This window comes from Thamnophis sirtalis, unplaced genomic scaffold, assembly GCF_051295495.1.
Source record: "Thamnophis sirtalis isolate CommonGarterSnake01/CBP01778 unplaced genomic scaffold, rThaSir2_p1.2 scaffold_11, whole genome shotgun sequence".
Lineage (NCBI taxonomy): Eukaryota > Metazoa > Chordata > Lepidosauria > Squamata > Natricidae > Thamnophis > Thamnophis sirtalis.
This window is the reverse complement of record NW_028261391.1, coordinates 46,438,939-46,460,312: the sequence shown is the minus strand read 5'-3', so window position 1 is coordinate 46,460,312 and position 21,374 is coordinate 46,438,939. Positions and strand designations below refer to the sequence as shown.

At 38.7% G+C, this 21,374-nt stretch overlaps 1 protein-coding gene across 4 annotated transcripts; it reads left to right on the top strand.

The window, feature by feature from the left end:
- Nucleotides 1–1,709: 1,709 nt before the first annotated feature.
- On the top strand, nucleotides 1,710–20,946 carry SFXN3 (sideroflexin 3). Of its 4 annotated transcripts, XM_087725744.1 has the most exons (12): nucleotides 2,239–2,314; nucleotides 3,800–3,950; nucleotides 6,103–6,267; nucleotides 7,037–7,207; nucleotides 8,774–8,872; nucleotides 10,685–10,760; nucleotides 12,805–12,890; nucleotides 13,802–13,929; nucleotides 14,488–14,537; nucleotides 16,442–16,491; nucleotides 16,704–16,751; nucleotides 17,884–20,946. In XM_087725744.1, exons 3-12 carry the CDS (start codon nucleotides 6,104–6,106, stop codon nucleotides 17,978–17,980), a joined length of 969 nt encoding a protein of 322 aa, XP_087581870.1. In that variant the 5' UTR covers nucleotides 2,239–2,314; nucleotides 3,800–3,950; nucleotide 6,103; the 3' UTR covers nucleotides 17,981–20,946. The 4 variants fall into 4 exon arrangements, with proteins under 4 accessions (XP_087581871.1, XP_013916359.2, XP_087581870.1 ...); XM_087725745.1 differs by lacking the exons at nucleotides 2,239–2,314; nucleotides 3,800–3,950 and adding an exon at nucleotides 1,710–1,823; XM_014060884.2 differs by lacking the exon at nucleotides 3,800–3,950 and having other exon boundaries at nucleotides 2,003–2,314.
- The last annotated feature ends 428 nt before the right edge of the window (nucleotides 20,947–21,374 follow it).

Here is a 21,374-nt window from a genome sequence, read left to right as displayed (position 1 = left end):
CCAAAACACAATCATCTGCCTGTACGATTTACTCTACACAGGTCTCTTGTATTCCATCTTTCATTTACGTCTATTCATATTTATCCAAATTTATCCAAATATGTATGTTTGTGTGTGTGTGTGTGTAGTTTATATGTAGGAACTAAACATCTGCAAATTAACACTGGTAACTGTATAGTTGTACTGAAACCCCGTTTTGCAACTCCTGAAAATAAAACTAGTGATCCCAAGAATAACCATAATTATTTTGGAATCCTTGCATGCATTTGTATAAACAGATGTAGATACAGCTTTACAGCACCCGTCTCAATCCCCTTTCATTAGACACTTATCTATTATTGTCCTACTGCTGGGATCACAATTCTTGTATGCATTCCTCTCAACTGGCAAATCTGCCACCTGACAAAGCAAGAAATTAATATACCAATGATGATGGTCTGGGGGAGGGGAGAATTTGGGACCACCCTAACCAGTATAATCTGAAGCACATCGGGATTTTCTCAGTTGTTTTGGCTCCTTCCTTCTACACTCCTGTCCAGCTTTCAAGTTAATAATATCCACAGCAAGGGCACTAATGCTGGTTTTTAAAATCATGCCTTACACAACTAGATAAACCAACAGGCATGTTTTCCATGAGCAGCCCCCCAAAATATGTTTGAACTGCAGCAATCAGATAAATAAATAAATAATTTTTAATTTGCCTGAAGAAATAAATCTCAAAGTATTTCATTTCAAACATCTATTTTTGTTATAATCAAGACAAATACATCTTTATATTTGCAATTGCTTAAATTAAAAATACCATAATCACAAGGTTCAATACAATGACAGCACACTTAGTCATATTAGGTTATAAATTAGGACAAAATGAACCATTTTGCTCAGATTAAATATTAAAGATATCAAACAGAATGCAAAGCATGGAACACCCCATACCTTTTCAAGTACTGTAACATTAACAACACAATCTTATATTTGTTTATTAGAAGTCCCACTGGGTTCAGAACATGCTGTTCAGAAAGTGCTTAGGGGATTTTAGCCTACTTTTTTCTGTAAAACATTTAATCCGGCTGAACATATCTTCATAACCTAATTATTTCCTGAATTTCATATTGAACAAAACAGCAGGGATGAACAATATTGAAGTGATATATGGGGAAAACAAATATTACAACTATTTCACAAACACGAACTGCGACCAAAATCCCTATCTGAAAGGAGCATCATCTCCAGGGGTCGCCAACCTTTCACACCTCAGGGACCAATAAATTCATAATTTTAAATCCCATGGATTACTATGAGTTTTTTTAAAATGATAAATAGTATTTAGTGCAATATAAAAATGCAAATAATTTTTCTGCAGACCACCAAAATTTTTCGCGGACCACCAGTAATCCATGGACCACCGGTTGGTGGCCGCTGTTCTATTCCACTATATCCTCAAAGATACTTAAATTACTCCAGGCTAAACTTCTTAGATGATCTTATGATTTCTGTGCGGTTCCTGATTCCACAGATTCCCAGCGTTTCAGATGCTCCCGCTTCGTCTTACAAAAAAAGGAGGAAGCGAGTAGTTGCTTGTCAGAATCACCCAACCTGCCCGAGGACATTTTGGGGGGGGGGGGGCGTTTTGTATCTGGCACGATCTTTAGAGCTTTTCCGAAACTGATCTAGTCGCTCTTGTCTTAGACTTAGATACTTCCAGCAGTAAGGGTTACTACTAGAAGGAAGCACTCTGCACATCCTCAGAAGATCCTTTCCCGAGAATGAACCAGCTACTGATAATCAAGTCTCCGCCAGGCTGGATCCTGGCCACCGACACGGTAGATCTTGCTTTCGCTTGCAGGGGGAGGATCGTTTCGGAGGGGTTGCAGCGAAAGAAAAGCCGAGGCTTTGCCGGTGCCCTCCGCGACTGGCTTCAGGAAGGCAGGGAGGGTGGAGGGGCGTAAAAGCTGCCGACACCGCCTCCCTCCCTCCCTCCGGATAAAAGCAACAAGCGGTGCAGGCTGGTTGCGGCCCCGCCGTTCTCCACTCCCGCCCGTCCTAATCCGATTTCCGCCGTTCTCCACTCCACCCTTCCAGGCAGCAGCCCCTCCCCCGGCCTTAATCCTCGTCCCGTAGCTCAAAGTAACGTGCTTGCCCCGGCCCGGCCTCTTCCATGGGTTTCCGCGGCGATCATTGGCTCTCTCTGTCTGTCCTGTGCTCGGAGCCAGGAAAGCCCGCAGGGAGGGGCTGGTCTTGGGAGGAGAGCCCTCCGCAGTTTCAGTGCCGCTCCTGGGCGATCGGGTTGCAGCCGCCGCTGGTGGGAACGCAAGTGAGTGGATTAGTGTAAAGGTCGGGCGCCTCCTCCCTTCGAGCCCCGTCGTCTGCTCGTCGTCTCTGCCCTCCTCCCGCCTTTTCTTAAACGGGCGTCTTGGCGGGTCCAGTGTCCCTTCCTCCTTTCACACACAGCTCGGCGGGAGCTGCTGTCCACCCTCTGTTTCGATTTCCCTTCTCGGATATTTTTCCATCCATTCCTATGAGTCAGTGCTTTGGGTGGAGATCAGCCGCCTTGCGCCCGCCGGTCCCGTGGGAGTGGAGAACGAGCACTGTTCGCGGGCTAATCCGGGATGGGACGTAATACATCCATCCCAGATTAGCCCCGTGTACGATCGCGTCGGCAGGAGGTCTGATCCCGACAGAGGATCTTTCCTTCTTTTCCCCCCCATCGGTGCAGGGATTTCTGCACAGGCTCGCGGCGTCCCCGTTTTGTACTCGCCCCGACGCTCTGATTTAGGCGAAACTGAAAGGTCTAGTTGAAGTTCCTAGAATTTGCTTTGTGACCGTCATAGTTGGGTTCAGCTTGCATGGCCCAGGCCCTCCGACCGTTCAAGACTCTACCCATCACACTAGCTTTCTCTTATCCAACTTCCTTGTGTCCAGCATGGCTATGGGTTCTATGGTCAGCCATAATGGGACTTGAACCCCAGCATCTCAAATTGGTACCTCAGGGGATGACTTTGCTATCCCATGAGGATCAAGCAAACTGGGTGGTAGGGCTATACTTGTTTGATTCAAATGATTGATTATATATGGTAGGAGGCAGTGGCTTTTTTTTTAAAGCTTATGTGCAAGCTGGGTGTGAATTGGAAAGGAAGTTGGATAAGGAATATGATATTTCTGTAAATCCTTTAGAGCATACATATTATAGGTTAACATGTTTATTTATTAAAATATTTATTGCTTGCTTGGTATTTTATGATTTCAAGTATGGGTTTTGTTTTACCATTTGATTCATTTCCAAAGTTAGAATACAAAAGAAAACAAAGAAAAACAAACAAAAAGAAAATAAAGAAAGTAGAAAAAAAAACAAATTAAGGATTTTTAGATGGTTTTCAAGTTACAGTATGAAATTATAAAACAGTAAAATAAATGAAGAATAGATTAAAACAGCAATAGTTACAGGATTCATCCCTTGTGTGAAGACTCCCTGCTAACTGAACCTAGAGAATATATCTAATTCCCAATGTCCCCCTTGCGTCATTGTCAGCCCATGAGACTGAAAAGCTCTTCACTTGGCATCAAGGAGCAAGCGTTGGCCCAGACTGGGCTCCCAAATTAAAAGAACACAATAGAGAAGTTGCTCTCCTGAATCTTCCCAGAACTTTTTTCTGAGGCAGTGAGCAGCAATCTTCCATGGGTATTAATGTTTGAGTAGGTACATGCTGGCAGAGATGCTCCCTTAAAGAACAATATTTTAAAGTTCATTGTAGATGTTTATCTTGTAAAGTGCTTAGGATCAGTGTTTTATCATCTCTAGCCAACAGTGTCTGCATGGGGAAGAAGGTGCAAAAGGGATCTGAGAAATTAACATAGTATCTTGGGGTTGCAACACAAATCCCACTGCTTTCCTATGTATATTGTGACATCTCATGCACATCTCAAAGATGGAGGACTTGAAGTACATTATGGTAATGTTGTTTCATTATTCTGATAAAATTTGTAGACACACCTGTTTCTATAGGTGAATTCCAAATGACCTTCAAGGGCATTTCCATTGCAATACTGTGATCTGACAGGCCAGAAATGGACTACTTACCGTATTTTTTGAAGTATAAGACACACCCTTTTCCCTCAAAAAAGAGGGTGAAAATCTGGGTGCATCTTATACACTGAATACAGCATTTTTGGCCTACTGAAACCCTGCCCCCTTTGCAAAAATGGACATGAAGACAGGCTTGCAAAGTGTTCCTGGGAGGGCAAATATGAGAAAAAATGTGCCGTTTTTACCACCACCCCCGCCCAGTCCCCAGGAGCACTCTACAAGCCTCTCAAAGCCTCTGCATACTCTTTTTTTTTTCTTCAAAAAAATGAGGTGTGCAGAAGGTTTGGGAGGCCTGCAGAGTGCAAAACTTTTTTTTAATTTACCTCTTCAAAATCATGGTGCATCATATACTTCAGTGCATCCTATAGTCCCAAAAATATGGTAGTTTAGCTCATCCCTTCACCAAAGGCATTGTAGTCAATGAGTCAATTGCAGCTTTCAAATAAACTATGGGTCAAACCACCTGGGCCTTGGTGACAGATGAATCCAGACAATTCCATAGATGGTCACTTGCTGCTTCAAAGGGAATGCACGGTCCTCCAGAAATATTCCTGAACTTGTGAGCTACTTCATCTTCTTAAGAATCATTCTGTTTATTGATCCTTGTATAGCCAAACACCTTTTCAACATCTATCACTTTCACATGCCTTCAAGTCATTGTTGACACCTGGCAATTGCCAGGACTAGTGTTTGCAGGTTTCTTGGCAAGATTTCAGAAGCGGTTTGCCATTGCCTGCTTCCTAGGGCTAAGAAAATATGATTGGCCCAAGGTCACCCATCTGGCTTCATACCTAAGGTGAGACTAGAATGCATGGTCTTATGGTTTCTAACTCAGTGCCTTAATCATGACACCAATCTGGTACTCTATTCTCATATTAATACCCACTAACCTACAGGTAGGCGGTGCAGACTAGTGCTGCCTACTCTATCCTCACACACAATTGTAATTAAAAGATTCTTTAGGAAGATGGAAAATAAAGATAAATTCCTGCTAATAAGTCTAGAGAAGTAAGTTGTAACAAAACCCAGGATCTTATATTTGGTTCAGAACAGTGCCCTATAGTTTAAAAAAAAATCTTATAATTCAGTTTTTTTTTAAAAAGGCTAAAAATTATGCATTTGAATATTTCTTCCTCTCCGCCTCCCTTAATTTCTTTAGTCTCAACAACATTCATAGAAATGGTTTATTTGTGTGTGAAAACCATGCAGAAAATCTTCCTTATTGAGAAAAGAGAGACAATCTACTTAGCTAATGTCATACCTTATCCCAACTATGGCCTATTTCTTATTTCATTGTTGATACCCTTTTAGTTCACTACTGAGAACAGAAATCCATGAAATATTATTAGTTTCACTGGATCCTTGCATTTTTTTTTTGCTGGAAAAGCTGAGAGCATTGGTTCTAACAGTACATTCCATTAGCCTTTCTTTTTTGCTGTCACCGTGTCTATCCAGATTTCTGTTCAAAAGGATTAGTCCATTTAGAAAGAACTTTGAATATCAGTGGTTGACCTTTTTCTTTGTAAATGGAATCATTGTTGGTTTTCTTATTGCCTAGGAATTAAATTGGATATGGAAAATGAGATTTAAAGAGCAATCAAGGTTTCCTTAGAAAGTGCAATGATCATGATAGGAGTGGTCCTTCTCTAGTGCTGTTGACAAGCTTATTGTCCTCAGTAATTTAAAATGAAATAAAAACTTTATTAAAGCATTATTTTAGTTTCCCTTCGAAGGCTAAGAAATAATTAACCTAAATATCTTCATCAGTTGATGAGGTGTATTGCTGTGGTCCAGCAATACTTTGATATGTACCTTGCAGGAGTAGAAAGTGAAAGTCAGAATATTTTGTATCTTTCTTGAGAAACTTCAAATCCCTTGGATTCCAAATGTTAGGGACAAGATAGAATGGAAGTAAATTGAACAAAGGTGTGTCAATGAGGATGTGTCAGTTTCTTTTGTGTCTATATTTATATTGTGCAGTGATATCGTTATTTTGCTTTCTTTGTCTTCTTGCCCAGAATGTCTGCAGAACTGTCTTTGCTCATCAACATAAAAGAGCCACGATGGGATCAAAGCACCTTCATGGGAAGAGCAAAGCATTTCTTCACAGTGACGAATCCCTGCAACCTTCTGCTTTCTAGCAAGGCCCTGGAAGATGCCCGAAGAGTGATACAGAATTACAGGTTCTTTTGGAAAGTTGATGGGAAGCAGTTATAATGACAGCAGGGAATCCTAATAACTTGGTCCAAGTTGTTTAAAACATCTGACAGAACCGTGACCCTCCTTTTCTGCTCTTCTCTTCTAAATGCTGGGATAATAGAGCTTTCTCTCTCTCCCTTGTCTTCCATTATTCTTCTGAGCATTATCCATTGTTTGCAACATTCAGTATGGTACCTGTGATAAATAGGGTACATTCAGCGAAAGCAGTAGGAATTCTGAGGAAGGCTTTTTTTTAAATTGAACTCTTCTAGTGGTAGTTTGGTGGTGGGACTTTTAGTTATCTCAAGACCATTGCACTGTCTTTATATGTAATCCCAAATTAGGATTTAGAACATAAAAAGAAATATACCCTAACAGAATCATAATGTATATTGAACCTTAGGTCAGAGTGAAACTGCGAAAAGATCAGAAAAAAGCCTTAATTTGCTCTTCTTTTCTGACATTCTTTTTCCTGTAGGTCAGGGATGTTAAACACGCGTTGTCACAGTGGCATCACATGGTGTATAGGGACTTTCCCTCCTTCGCTAAACTGGGCATGGGCGTGTCCAACGCATCTGACCCGTGGGGCGGGAGTTTGACAGCCCTGCTTTAGGTGTTTCTGGGAATTATGAATACAGCTCCTCTCTTACTAAAGCTATCTCCACCTCCTTCTACCATTAATATTTATTTCAGAAACTTCCACAACATTATGTACTATCTTCATTTTTCTTTCCTTTTTGGGGGCCTTTCCAGAATGGGTAAAGTACAACCAGGCTTGACTGAGGACCAATTATGGCGGGCAAAATACATCTATGACTCTGCCTTCCACCCAGACACCGGTGAGAAGATGATCCTGATTGGACGTATGTCTGCTCAGGTGCCTATGAACATGACCATCACGGGATGCATGCTCACCTTCTACAGGCACGTATGTACCTACTAAGGTCTGGCACCTTGTGTGGGAATAGTATAGAGAGAGGTATGAAGTGAGAAATCTATAACTAAGATCCAAAGATGTATGTGATGAGTGAATAAGAGAGTAGCTTTTATTTTACTTATGAAAAAATAGCAATCCCTGGGGTTAAGGGAGTATTTAGACTTTATATGCTATACATTTTTGTTCCATAGATTGCTCAAGATGCTATTAGTCATGGGAGGGAAGACAATATAGATGTCTCTTCCTCTTAAATTACAGCATTGTATCAGACAAGATGACTTAAGGCAAGAAAGCAATATGGTAGGTGGGGAAAATGACCTTAATAGCTCCCTGCCACACATGTCTGACTTAAATGAAAAAAGATGCTGCTCTCCTGCAGGATATATGCTTAGGATTAATAGCCCTACCTGGACATTTGACTTTCAATTTCTAGAATGGAATGGAGAATAGGGTCCTTCATGCTGGAAGTGTATAAAAAGCAGTAAGGCCACGTCTAACAACTTCAGTTTGGCTCAGTTTCCCAATGGTTTAAAATGAAAGGTTGAACTGACCATAGGGATTTTAGTATAGATTTTTCTTACTTTGTACTTTTTATATGGACTTTTTAAAAAACGTGTGTATGTATACTCTTATAGTATATGTATACTCTTCAGCATATATACTTGCAGCATATAAGATGTGAATCTTCTTTAAAGGGTTCCAAAAAGAAAGGCATTTTGATTTTGATTTGAGAAGTGTGGTTTGCATGAAAATGCAAGCCAAAACATCTTTCTCCATCCATTGTTGATATGCAGAACAAATTCCTGATATTACAACTGTTTAATTCTAAGTGCTTATTTTTTTGTCTAGTTCTGATTAGTAGATCTTGGCATTCTAAGTAAGGCAGATCTTATAGATCTGAAGCCTCCACAGCCTTGTTTTAACTGCATGACACGCTATATGTTTATATGTATCTTTATCCTTAGCTCTAGTTTATTCTCTAAACTGTTAAAAGTATATCATTGTCATTTTGTTTTCTGTGATAATATTTTGTGCAAAACTGTGAGCATGATAGATATAGATTTGATACTTTATGCATGTATGTAATATATAACATATGAAATAACATAAAATGCAACCACATTTTAATATTAAAACTGTTGCATGTAATTAACAAAGGGGTACATGAATGCAAACACATGTTCTGGAGAGTTTTGAGTGGCTTAAGTGAAAACCAATCACATAAAACTATTTGAGTGTCTTTGAGAATGTGACTGCCAAATGCTTATGTTAATGTTTGTGTACGTGTGTGGACAGATAGATAAGGACATTTAGAAATGTAAACTTTTGCAAGGACATGCGTTAATAATGTTTGCAACTTACTTGCTAATAAGTGAAACCACAGCCAGGCCTCTTGAAGTGTATGCACAAATGTGTGTTATTGTACACTAAGATAAGCAAGCACAGTTTTCCTAGGATGCTGAAGGTTAACCTGGCATTTTGGGTTCTCTGATAGCGTTCTGTCTTGGCTTCTTGTAGGTTTTGGCAATCCTGATTGTCTTTTTTCCCTGCAGGACGGCCCCTGCCATGGTTTTCTGGCAATGGGTGAACCAATCATTCAATGCCATTGTCAATTATACTAACCGGAGTGGAGACGCACCTATCACTGTCAAGTAAGAAAGCAGTAAAATAAACTGTAAATTAAGACCAACGTCTCTACCAAGAATTATATCCAATGGTCTTGAGTAGCCTGGCCCTAAACCAGCAACAGGCTGTGGCAGTTTCTAAGAAGTACCTTTTTCACGATTCAGTGCTTATCTGGATAGCAAAACAGGAGATCTCTGTTCTCTATATTACTTCCACCTTATTCCTTACTAACTTTTCTTTTTTTTACTGGCTTACAGATAGGAATATCAATAGCACTTAGACTTATATAGCGCTTCACAGTGCTTTCCAGCCCTCTCTAAGTGGTTTACAAAGTCAGCATATTGCCCCCAACAATCTGAGTCCTCAATTTACCAACCTTGGAAGGTTGGAAGGCTGAGTCAACCTTGAGCCTGGTAAGATTTGATCTGCCAAACTGCTGGCAGCTGGTGATTAGCTTGCTCCAACTGTTGCTGATTATGAGCAACACATAGGCCCAACATAATGAACCAGTTTAAGATTATAAAAGTAACATAATCATTTTTAAAAAAAATGTATCAGCATATATAAGTACCAGGAATATCAGTTACCAAAAAGAGAGAGAAAATATATCCAGTGCTGGAAGAAACAAAATTGTAACAAGGTTACAAAGACTGCTGGAGTTAGCAAGTTTTAATGTCTTTCTAAAACTGAATGTGAGCTACTGTATTTTTCGGAGTATAAGACGCACCTTTCCCCCCCAAAAAAGAGAGTGAAAATCTGGGTGCATCTTATACACTGAATGCAGCATTTTTGGCCTCCTGAAAGCCCGCCCCCTTTACAAAAATGGACATGCAGAGGGTTTGGGAGGCCTGCAAAGTGCTCCTGAGGGTTGGGGGAGCAAAACCAAGTGAAAAATGGACCATTTTTTGCTCGTTTTTGCCCCCCCGCAGCCCCCAGGAGCACTTTGCAGGCCTCTCAAACTCTCTGCATGCCTCATTTTTCACAAAAAATGAGGCATGCAGAGGGTTTGGGAGGTCTGCAAAGTGCAAAAACTTTTTAAAATTTACCTCTTCAAAATCTTGGTGTGTCGTATACTCCAAAAAATACAGTATTTGGATTTCTGGGGGAATTCTTTATTTCACAGAAGGGGACAGAAAATGAAGGCAGTCTTTTTTCCATGATCCTAAGAGCGAATGCTCCCTAAATTTGGGGATTCAGAGGGATCCTACTTTATCAGAACTTATTACATAGCAGGTATTATCAGGAGAGTGGTCCCAGAGATCCTGGGCCCTAAAGTGCTTTAGAAGGTGGCAGCCTGCAACTTGAATTGTGTCTGGAAGCCAACTGGCAACCAGTGGAGCTCTCCAATTAGTGACAGGAATGGTTCCATTTGATAAAAGTAGGCAAGCCTCTTTTGGCCTAGCATGCCATGGTTCATTTTTGTGTTCTCAGAGACCACTGATTGGCAGGATTGATATTTTTTCCTCTGGTATTTTTGCATTTTGATAAGAATTTGAGAAACTTGTCATTCATTTTGCCCTTAAAGTCCTCTAAAATGAAAAAAAAAAACAAAAAGCAACCTGATTTTTAAAAAAGTAGGGCTCCTCAAGCTTCTGCAAGGTACCATCCTGGTAGTTCATTTTCCACTAGCCCCAAATATAATCTAAAAACTTTGATTCTGCCTCCTGGTATTTCTGATCAGAGGCGTATGTGCCTTATGATAACCTGAGGCTGCTTTAAAGATGCAAAATTGCTATCCACCCTGCCATCTTTCTGGGATGGGACTGGGGTTAAAGTCAAGGTTAAGCAGGAGGGCTGAGAGTTTCTTAGCGTCACCAAGTTGTCTACTTGTTTTGCAGCCAGTTGGGAACTGCTTATGTCAGTGCTACTACTGGAGCTGTGGTGGCGGCACTAGGACTCAAATCTCTCACCAAGGTAAGAGACCCAATGACTCCGTCACATCACAGAGGAATACTGTACACTGCTTGATCAAGCCATCCTGAAGATAGAATTCCTCATCTCTGAAATAAGAAGTAGCAATCTGACTTTGCTTACAGAAATTGTTTTATCTCCTCCTTTCTTGGTTGTGACATGATCTGCCTTTCTTTCAGGAGCAGGAGAATTCATGTTTTTCATGGACATTTGGACATTGGTGTAACCTAGCTAAGGGTTTCATTTATTTCACATTACTAAGCCAGGCTAACAATTTCACTCTTACTATCCTAGCATAGTAGATTTAATGTATTGTACATACAAATATTAAGAAATTCCTAATAATAATAATAATTCTTATGCTGCATGCCCCTCTTATCCAAAAGAGGTCTGAATGTAACACACCAAATTTCTAAGACAATTAGATAGAAATACTCATCTGCTTTCCTTCACCAGATTCTTAAATCTGATTCTGCTTTCCTTCACCAGATTCTTAAACTATCCAAATAGTTCTGAATGTAACACACCAAATTTCTAAGACAATTAGATAGAAATACTCATCTGCTTTCCTTCACCAGATTCTTAAAGAATTACTTTCCCAGTTCAAAGGTTTTAGGAAACAAATCTTCCTTTCAGTTCAATTTTGCATCCCAGTCAACTGTAGGGTGTTTCTCCATTTGCAGCTGACCACAAACATGTCCCAGCAATGCCTTTTTTCCCTGCCGTGTCTTCATAATATTTATTTCATCTTACCCCAACGCATACCCGACCCAGTTTAAAGTTTCCTGAAGCTTTTCCTGTGGAAGGATAGTATATTCCCCTTCAAGAAGTTTGTCAGTGTTGCAATCAGATGTTCTATGAAGTGTTGTAAAGGGAGTTTGTCAGGGCTGTATTAGCTTGTATTTTACAAAGCTGTTTAGATATATTGAAAAAGCAGTGATAGTAAGACCAACCTTCAGCAACTCATACATCCTAATATTTCCCTCTTAGTAAATTCTCTCAGTTTCACCAATGATTCCTCAATGGTGGGTAACGCCAAATCTTTCCACTTTTTGCATACAGTAACCTCATTGCTGTAATCATATATTAAAATAATCTCCCATGTCTTTTTTCAATCAATCCTAAAAGGAAAAGTTCTGGTTTCAATACAATATTAATGTTTAAAATCCTCTGTACCAATGTATGCATTTCATTCCAGTTCTTAGCTTTTTACATTCCATCAAGCATGATAAGATATCTCTTCATGTTGTTCACAGTCCCAACATACATATGAAATCCCTTCATACAATCTAGATAATTTGTCTGGCATCATGTGCCAACAATATATCATTTTATAAAAAAATGTATTTTTAAGATCACAACATAATGTAAATTTCAACCCTTTTAACCACCTATTTTCCATTGATCTGTTTATTAAAACCAAAATTCTTAACACACTTTATCATACATTCTGCAACCCATTCTACCTGTTTCAAATTTCAACAAAAATGTATACTTGGAATGCTTTATATTCAACTCATAGTTTCCCCCCCTTGCCATACTAATTTAAATAAATTATTTTGCCATTGCTTGAATGGCATATTAGTTGTCAAAATATCTGTTATCTGAAATTAAAATATTATTCTAGGCAACACACCAATTTTTAGCAAAGAAATTGTCCCTAACAGTGGAGACTCAAATTCTTACACTAGTCGAAAAAGGAAAACAAAACTGAACAAAAAAAGACCACAGAGCTAACATGTATGTTTTAAGCCTAAGTTCTCTCACCAGTTAGAGGCCCATCTGAAAGATTTGCCTAGTGAACCTGGGAGTTGCTTTGCATAACCCAATGCATGAACAAAATAGTATACATTGGATCTAATATAGTAGAAAAACAAAATTCTGAAATTTCATTATATCTGTATGGTGAATTCTCAAAGGAATTGATGACAGCTCCTGACTGCATCAGTGACCCTGTTGTAAAATGTAATGCTGTTCGTCGTGTTATTAATTTAATTGGTATCACAAGTCTCTTTCTTCTCTCATTTCAACCCTCCCTTTTTGATAGCATTTGCCCTCAATCGTTGGACGCTATGTGCCTTTTGCAGCTGTGGCAGCTGCAAACTGCATTAATATTCCATTAACAAGACAAAGGTAAGATGACATGGTTTGCTGGATGGAAATGTAATGAGAGAACTGCTACAGGAAGTTCAACACCAGGCAATTCCTTATAGGTTGCATATTCTGAACACCTCTAACATTGGCTATCTTGTCTTATAATACTAAAAAGCATGGAGTATGTATAGCTGTAATAATATATTCAAACTCCTGTAATAGATCTTCAAGATAATGTTTATGATCATGGTAACAATTTGTCTGATTGTTATGTAAGGTTTGTATGCTAATATTGATTGTAAGCTGAGCTGGTTTTCTGAAATAGGAATAGGATGCTGAAATAGGAATAGTCTTCCTCCATTCAACTCTTTCTTTCCCACAATAACTTTCTTCCCTTTCCATTTTTTCTGTTGCAAATACAAATGCAGTAACCAACAAAAAATTAAAACACTTCCACCTTCATTGGGATCCCACTGGAAATTAGCACTGGGCCGGGACAGCTAAGATCTATACTAGTTAGTTCTCCTCACTGTTTCCTGCAAAAATAAATTCTTCTGGGCACCCCAAAAAAACCCAACCAAGTACTACCTCTATTTCACAGGCAAGAGGTTTACAATGTACAGCCTGTGGGCCATTGATAAACATGAAAGTACTGCAGGTGGATCCTGTGAGGGATGCCTAAGAGATTTAGATAGATAGAGGGTAGATTTAATTTTGGGAATATGCAAATGCCCATTGGGTGGGAGCACATGCTGCAGTGATTGGCTTCTATTGTAGTTCTCAAAAGCTTTTGTTGATAATATGGAGGCCTATATAGAGGAGAATATTGAATACTTTTGCCATAACCATCGGTATTGTACAACAGACAAAAAAAGCAACATAATGAAATGCAGAGAAAAGGCAGAATAAAGAATAGAGAGTTTATGCTTCCCTCTTAACCATTTCTATAGGGAGCTAAAATTTGGTATCCCCATTATGGATGAAAATGGAAATCGGCTGGGTGAATCGAAGAAGGCAGCCCAGCAAGCTATTGTGCAAGTGGTGATTTCACGCATTGGCATGGCTGCACCAGCAATGGGTATGTTGTTACTACCTTGACAAATATTTGAGTGTCAGTGACTATTCCTGCTTTGTTCATCTTTTTTTTAAATGACAAATTTTGAATCAAAGTTAAAATAACCACTGAAGATAGAGCTTGAAAGACACAATAATATAATATCATATAATAGATGTCTTTTTTAGGTTACTGAAACTTCTAAATTCAGTGGAACATGCTTCTGTTGAGAAGAATATCAATAATTATGCTACTGTGAAAGCATGTTAGTCCTTCCCAGTTGGGGCATTTGGGAGAGCTAGAGATATGAGAAGAAGTATTTATTGTAGCATAAATCTCAGTATATATATAACTGGTGTTTGGAATTACCTTCTCTAATGTATCACCTTCAGTTATCAGCTATATTGCTGAGACTAATGCGATTTTAGCCCAAAGGATCCCTAGAGGAATGCACTTTGAAGGTGGGAAAAAGATTCCTAGTGAAAAAAATATCCCAGCAAATCCAGTATGGGCAGGTTTTCTTGGGGAGACATCTAGATGGTTTTTATGGTATCTGACTCTTCTTCCACTTCTTCCCCACAGCCATCCCTCCTGTGATCATGAATGCCCTAGAGAAAAGAGCATTTATGAAGGTACAATATTTTTGGGGAGTGTGTTTCTTCATCAAGTTCATGTTCCTTTGTAAATTTATGCCTCAAAAGATGTGGTTGCCTTTTTTGTCACGTTCCCTTCTAACACAAAAATATGAGGGAAGTTGTCAAAGTTTAACCCTAATTTTTGCCTAACCCCAACCCTAATACAAATGGCAGCTGCAAGACAAGGAAAGGAAATTTACTTTTGTTTTCAGATTCATCAGTTAGGATCAGGGTTGATGGGATGGATGAAAAACATGAAAATTATATACATTTTAATTAAGTCAGCTTTCTGCAATTTGGTCCTCTCCACATGTGTCAATTTTATAATTGGAACTGGTGACTATGCTGGCTAGGAACCTGAAGGGCAATGGATTCTTCTTTTCCTGAAAATGGCAAATATGAGATTAATATAAAAAGAAATTATGTCATGTTTAGCTCTTAGCATTAAAAACTATCGTGTTTAATACTTTAGCAAAATTGCTAAAGTTCTACTACCATTTTAGATTTAGATTTAGATTTTATTTATTATTTATAGGCCGCCCTTTTCCCTGAGGGGACTCAGGGCGGCTTACAATTCATGGGAGGGGGTGTGCAAGACAAAACATAAGACAGTACGTGAATAGAAAAAAATAAACAATAAAACACAACTTTCATTCAACATTCAGGTGGGGCGGATTAAAATCTTTATCCCCAGGCCTGACGGGATAGCCAGATCTTAAGGGCTGTGCAGAAGGTCTGGACGGTGGTGAGGGTGTGAATCTCCACGGGGAGATCGTTCCAAAGGGTCGGAGCTACTACTGAAAAGGCTCCTATTAGTCCTATGATATTAATTTTGGGAACCATATACAGTAGCACTTTTCCCCTCATATTTTTGATTTCTATGTTCTAGTGTTTATTAAACTTTTCCCCCTCTCAGAACCCCTTCCTACTTTTGAAAATTGTGGAAGACCCCAAAAGAGATTTTGCTTGCATATCTTATATTGTTTACCATATTAAATATTAAAATTGCCAAATGCAAAACTGCCACTACTTCTCATGATTGTTGATGGGATTTTAATATTGTATTAGTTTTTAACATTGATATAAAATAATTTTGACCTGAGAGGTCTTTGGAGACTCCAGGGGTCCTCAGGCAACACTTTGAGTACCACTGCTACCTTAACATAGGGTGTTGGCAGTTTCCCTTCAATGTCCTTCCAAGGTCTGTGTTACCATTCATTTCCCCATTCCAAACATTTATCACTGAGGACAGTGGCTTCCATGGGGATGTTCGTATATATCAAAATCAGCAAAATGGCAGACAGGAAATTGTAATCCAAGTCTCTTATGTGGCTTTCGAGATACATCATCATTGTACAATGTTCAAAAGAAGTGGGACTTGCATTGCGATGGTCTGCAGTGTTGCTGATTTTGCCCATACCCCACCCCATCCTCTTTTTCTACCTAAGGAAATTATCCAGGTTTTCAGTATGTTAAATCAGTTTCTGGGTTTCAACCAACATAGTAATATTCATAGCAGCAGATTAACCCTATTCAAAAACCAAGTCCTGACAGCTTTGCTGAAGTGTATAATGACTTACTTCCAGGTAAGAAGGGCATGTTTGTTACACTGAAGCTATTCCAGAAGGCTGGCTGTGGCAAAGGCAGAAGGTGTACTTGGTGTACTTCAACACACCTGGTGAATTGTGACACTGTGTTGTTAAGGCAACATGACATTTTGCCTCTGCTTATATATTCTGTGCATCAGACTCAAAAAGGATCTGTCATCATCTCAAGTAATGTATGGCTATGATTGCTCCATAAAGCATTTCACCTCTATAAACAATAAATAAATAAGAATTTTTGCTTTGGAGAACAATATGAATGTTGTGTGTAAACAATTCCTTTTCTATTTCCATCAGCGATACCCCTGGATGAATGCTCCTCTGCAGATTGGACTTGTGGGCCTGACGTAAGTGATATCTTTCTCCTATGCAAATAAAATGATCTAGGAACAAATATCTAGGACTCCTGTATTTTCTATACTGGGAAATTTGATTTCTTGACTAATGAGGACTTGAACCAATATTTAGCAAGGGAGTTCCCATATGTTGGTAAACTAATTTGAGGAGACTAAAATGGCAACCAAAAGTACTTCTTCCATTCTTGTCTTTCTTTCTGTAGTTTGGTGTTTGCCACACCTCTTTGCTGCGCATTCTTCCCACAGAAGAGGTAAGAAATAGTCTTCCATATTGTTGCATGTTACTGTTGCTCTTGCTTTCAGTTAGGTACAGTTTCCTCAAATATTGGTTCTTCAATATTTCTCAGGAAAATGTGTTCTAGACTATTTCCCCAAAGTTAGTGCCAAAGGATTTGAGAACTGGGATATAAAGCTCAGCAATAGAACTTTGTGTTGAGAAGATCCCAGATTCATTCCTTGATATCTCAGACTGGAAGGATCTGCTAAGCAGTGAGGGACAAGAACAGCCACTGTCAATTAGAGAAGGTTGAAGGCAAAAAGCACATTTTCTCCTCGGTGGCAGGCTTTGGTTCTTGACATTTCATACTTTCAAGCCAACATACAAACGTTCAGAGTTATCTTCTGTAAGGACTTTAAAAAAACAACCTAGACATATATACATTCTGATGGACAATTCCATACTGAATATCAAATTTCACACTTTTGTGGTCATAAAAGTGTGGAGTCCTTACGGTTTTGTATGTAACCTGCCTATTTTGTCTCTTGCATTGTGGTCAGACCATCTGGTTTATGAACTAAATAAATGGATATTGAATGATATTTGAAATAATGCAGTCAAATGACTAATGTAGGACACTTTGACTTTACTTGCCCTCTTACCCTTTCTTACAGAAAGAATTTGTTACATTCTAGCTTCACCTATAGTGGTTTCCACCAAGGTCCTCTGTTCCGGCAGGAACAGAGGTTTAATCTCATTGGTTGAAGGGTCTGATAGCTCCCTATAAAAGGGCTGCTGTCAGACTCAACCTTCGCTGGATTGTTCTCACTTGTTGCATTTAATAGAGAGCTGTTGTTACCGTTAGCCTGTGTGTGCCTATCCATTACTCGATCTAACAGAATTATTTCTTTCCAAAGGCCACAAAGTTGAATATATGGCTCAACCAGCTTTTCCAACTTAATGTCTTTGACAGGGCTATGCTGCTTTGAGATTATAGAACCTGTAATATAACACCTCCAGAAGGCATATTAAATAAACTCTGTCAAAGTCTATAGAAACCAAATTTTCTAAAACACGTTTCAGTAACCATAATTCTCTTAAGTTATTGGTGCCACATCTATAGCAGGTGTACTTTCAAATAAACTGTATAATATTTCCTTTTGCAGTTCAATGCAGATGAATCGCCTGGAACAAGAAGTCCAGAATTTGATCAGAGAGAAGAATTCTGATATTGAGATTGTCTATTTTAATAAGGGACTTTAAGAAACGATGCCACACACTAAGCTGGTATGCATCTGAAAGAAGTCAACAAGGAACCCGTGAACCAGCACTCTGAAGGAGAAAGTTACATTTTGTAATAATATAATCCCTTTTACATGCTGCTTTCTTATTGGCTGTCAAATCTTGGCAGTCTTATGTGTGCGATATACCCTTCCTGCATTCAGGAACAGATAATAAGCTGGCAGTGTACTTTTGCTGTGATCCAAACAGAATCATTCCAATCTTGACTCCGTGTGACATCAGCACCAGACCTGCTGACAGTTTTTAAGCAAAACTATTATGCATAATTCTGCTGTAATGCATAGATGTTGTGTGTGAAAGAAAGCGTGTTTGCGTCTACACATGTAATCCATGTGATGTAATATTTAAGAATCATGAAAGTGAGATCATTCTTAGGAAAGGAGCTCCATTGAGTACTTTAAATCCTTCAGGAATCAAGTTCAATGGAAAAGCAATTTGCCCTTCGCTTCAACTGAAGTCTTTCTTATTCAACACCTAATAAAAACATCATGATTTAATGAAGAACGTGCACATGTTTGTGAGCTGCCTGTATTCCTGGGATTGTAAAAAGGCTTTGCTCCAAACCATCTGTTCTTACAATCAAAAATGACTGCATAAATAATCATCTCTGCCTCCTGTTGCGATTAGTATTTTTTTTGCAACCAATGAAGCATTCAGTTGCAAAGATGACAATATATGCAGCCCTACTGTTAAAAAACCCATGGGGTAGATTATCATCATTAGTGAACTATGAGTATGAGAAAATACTGGGGTTTCATGGTAACATGTTATTTGATCATAGTTAAAGCATGTGTGAGTATGATGGAGGGAATTTTCTATTAGAGTTCTACATGTTGTCCTTGTTTAGCAAACCAGTCATTTAATGAAACAGTCATTAGGTGACCAGCTTCAGCATTCCTTTGTTTTTCAGGCCTGAAAAAGTCATAAACATGAGGATTAATTATAAAGTAATTTTTTCAGTAAATCATAAAGTTACTGTCAGTGAAGTTGCTAAACGAGGACTGACTCTGTAAAACTTAACATGTGCTTCTATTTAATATTTGAATCTGTAGATATCACAAAGCCATATAGAAAACTCTGATGCAGACATTTGCTAGACTGTTTTTGAAGAGGGATTATTGCTTATCTTTTGCTTATGGTAGTATTTTCAATAACTAGATTCACAATTACAAGAACAATTACAACTATAGAATAATACATTGGCCAAGAATAAGCTCAAAGGACAATGCACACAGATTGCATTCAAGCGGAAGGTTAATTCTTTCAGCTCATCGTGTTGCATGCTGTGTTCTCTGCTTCATTTGGTTAGGCATATACTATGACATCTGTATCCTAGGACAGTGGTTCCCAAACTTGGCAACTTTTAAGACTTGTGGACTTCAACTCCCAGAATTCTCCAGCCAGCTCTGCTAGGCCTAAAGTGTAAGGCAGGTAATCCTCGATTTACAATCACAATTGAGCCCCAAATGTTTGTTGCTGAGACATTTGTTAAGTGAATTTTGCCCCGTTTTACAACCTTTCTTGCCACATTTGTTAAGCGAATCACTGCAGTTGTTAAGTTAGTAATATGGTTGTTACGTGAATTTTGCTTCTCCATTGACTTTACTTGTCAGAAGTTTGCAAAAGATGATCACACGACCCCCGGGACCCTGCAACCATCATAAATATGGGTTAGTTGCCAAGTGTCTGAATTTTGATCACGTGACCATGGGGATGGTGCAATGGTCATAAGTTGAAAAACAGTATTAAATCACCTTTTTGAGTGCAAATGTAACTTTGAACGGTCACTAAACCAATTGTTGCAAGTTGAGGACTATCTGTACATTGTGGTAATCTTTCCCAAAATAAGAATGACATTACTTGTTTTTTCTTCACCCATCTTCATAATGCAGTTTAGAGCACAACTCTTCTTAATGATAGTGAATATTTGTTTGAATTGCTTTAAGAACATAAATGACAATCTTTGGTGCATAACGGAATGTATAACTATTATCCATAGAATGCAGGCATATATGTGCTTGAACTGAGTCTGTGATCCTGAAATTATGGCTTTAATCAAGTCTGCCCAGAACATTTGTATGAATGCCTGGATGCAAGCATTTCCATGCTCAATTACGGCACTTCCTTCTGTCTGCCATGTAGACGTAACAGATCAATGCAAAGATCAGTCAATTTGCACATAGTGATCAAATGCACTAAATCACCATATCCACATCCTAGAAGAAACTTTGGGTGAAGGTGTCAAATAGCACTTCTTAAATATTTTGAAAAATCTATGCAAAATGGGTGGCTGAAACTTCAGAATTCTCTTTACAGAAGTATTTCAAGAGAAAACACTCAAAGGTGGTAATAGCTGACTCCTTTGACGGAATACTGTATGAATCTGGTATCAAATAGCATTTGCAGTTTTAATGAAAGGTTGTTTTTGCCCTTTAGTAGAAGGGCCAAAGAATTTAATTTAGGCACCACAATGCATAAGCAGCTTCACTGGTACTGATGCCAGAACTGCCTTTCCAAAAGGCGTTGAAGGTCAGTGCTTAATCCAGTTTTCAGTTCTTTTTTGCTCTATAGCAAATCGTTTAATATGAGCAAAATTGCCTACCTTTGGTTCCTTATAAATGTCACTGATGTTGGAGGCTCAGAAGTTCAGTCAAAGGTTGCTATGTGCTCTTTATTATGTTTACTCTTAATGAAACCTTCTGTCTACATTCTCTGGGATGTAATCTTATAATATTACAATACCTTTTGGAATTTTTATATCAGTGCATTTTCTCTTTATATGCTAGGTTGTGGTAGAATTTTATTTTATCAAACTAAAACATATTTATGTGCAGCAATCCACGTGTATTCCATATCATCATGTCTCTTGTGCAGTTTTAACTAAGGGAATTGTTTCCAAATAAAGAATATAATTTTTGTCTCTTGAATATGACACTGTTGCGGTCTTGGATTGATAGAACACTTGTACATATGGTTCCTGTTTCTATTTAATGAACTATAAGTTCTGTTTACTTTGTTAAGGAAAGGGGGTGAACAAAACTCCTCTATGTCTTCTCTTCTCCTGGTTTAAGTCACGTGTCTCTTCAGGATTAATCTAAAGGCTATTTCACCCTCCCCCAGATTTATTTAGCTGACCCACAATGTAAGAGATCAGCAGTCTTTTTAAACTGTGTATCTTCCAGATGTGTAAGGCCACATTTTCCATCATCCCTCACAAACCTGGCTATCCAATCTGATTGAATTTTCATGATCTCCAAAAAACAATTCTTTCCACTGAACTGGGGACTTGAAATTTCTAGTGAGCTCTTAATATCTACAAAAAAAAACCTCCCACCTATGGCACAGCGATCCCCTA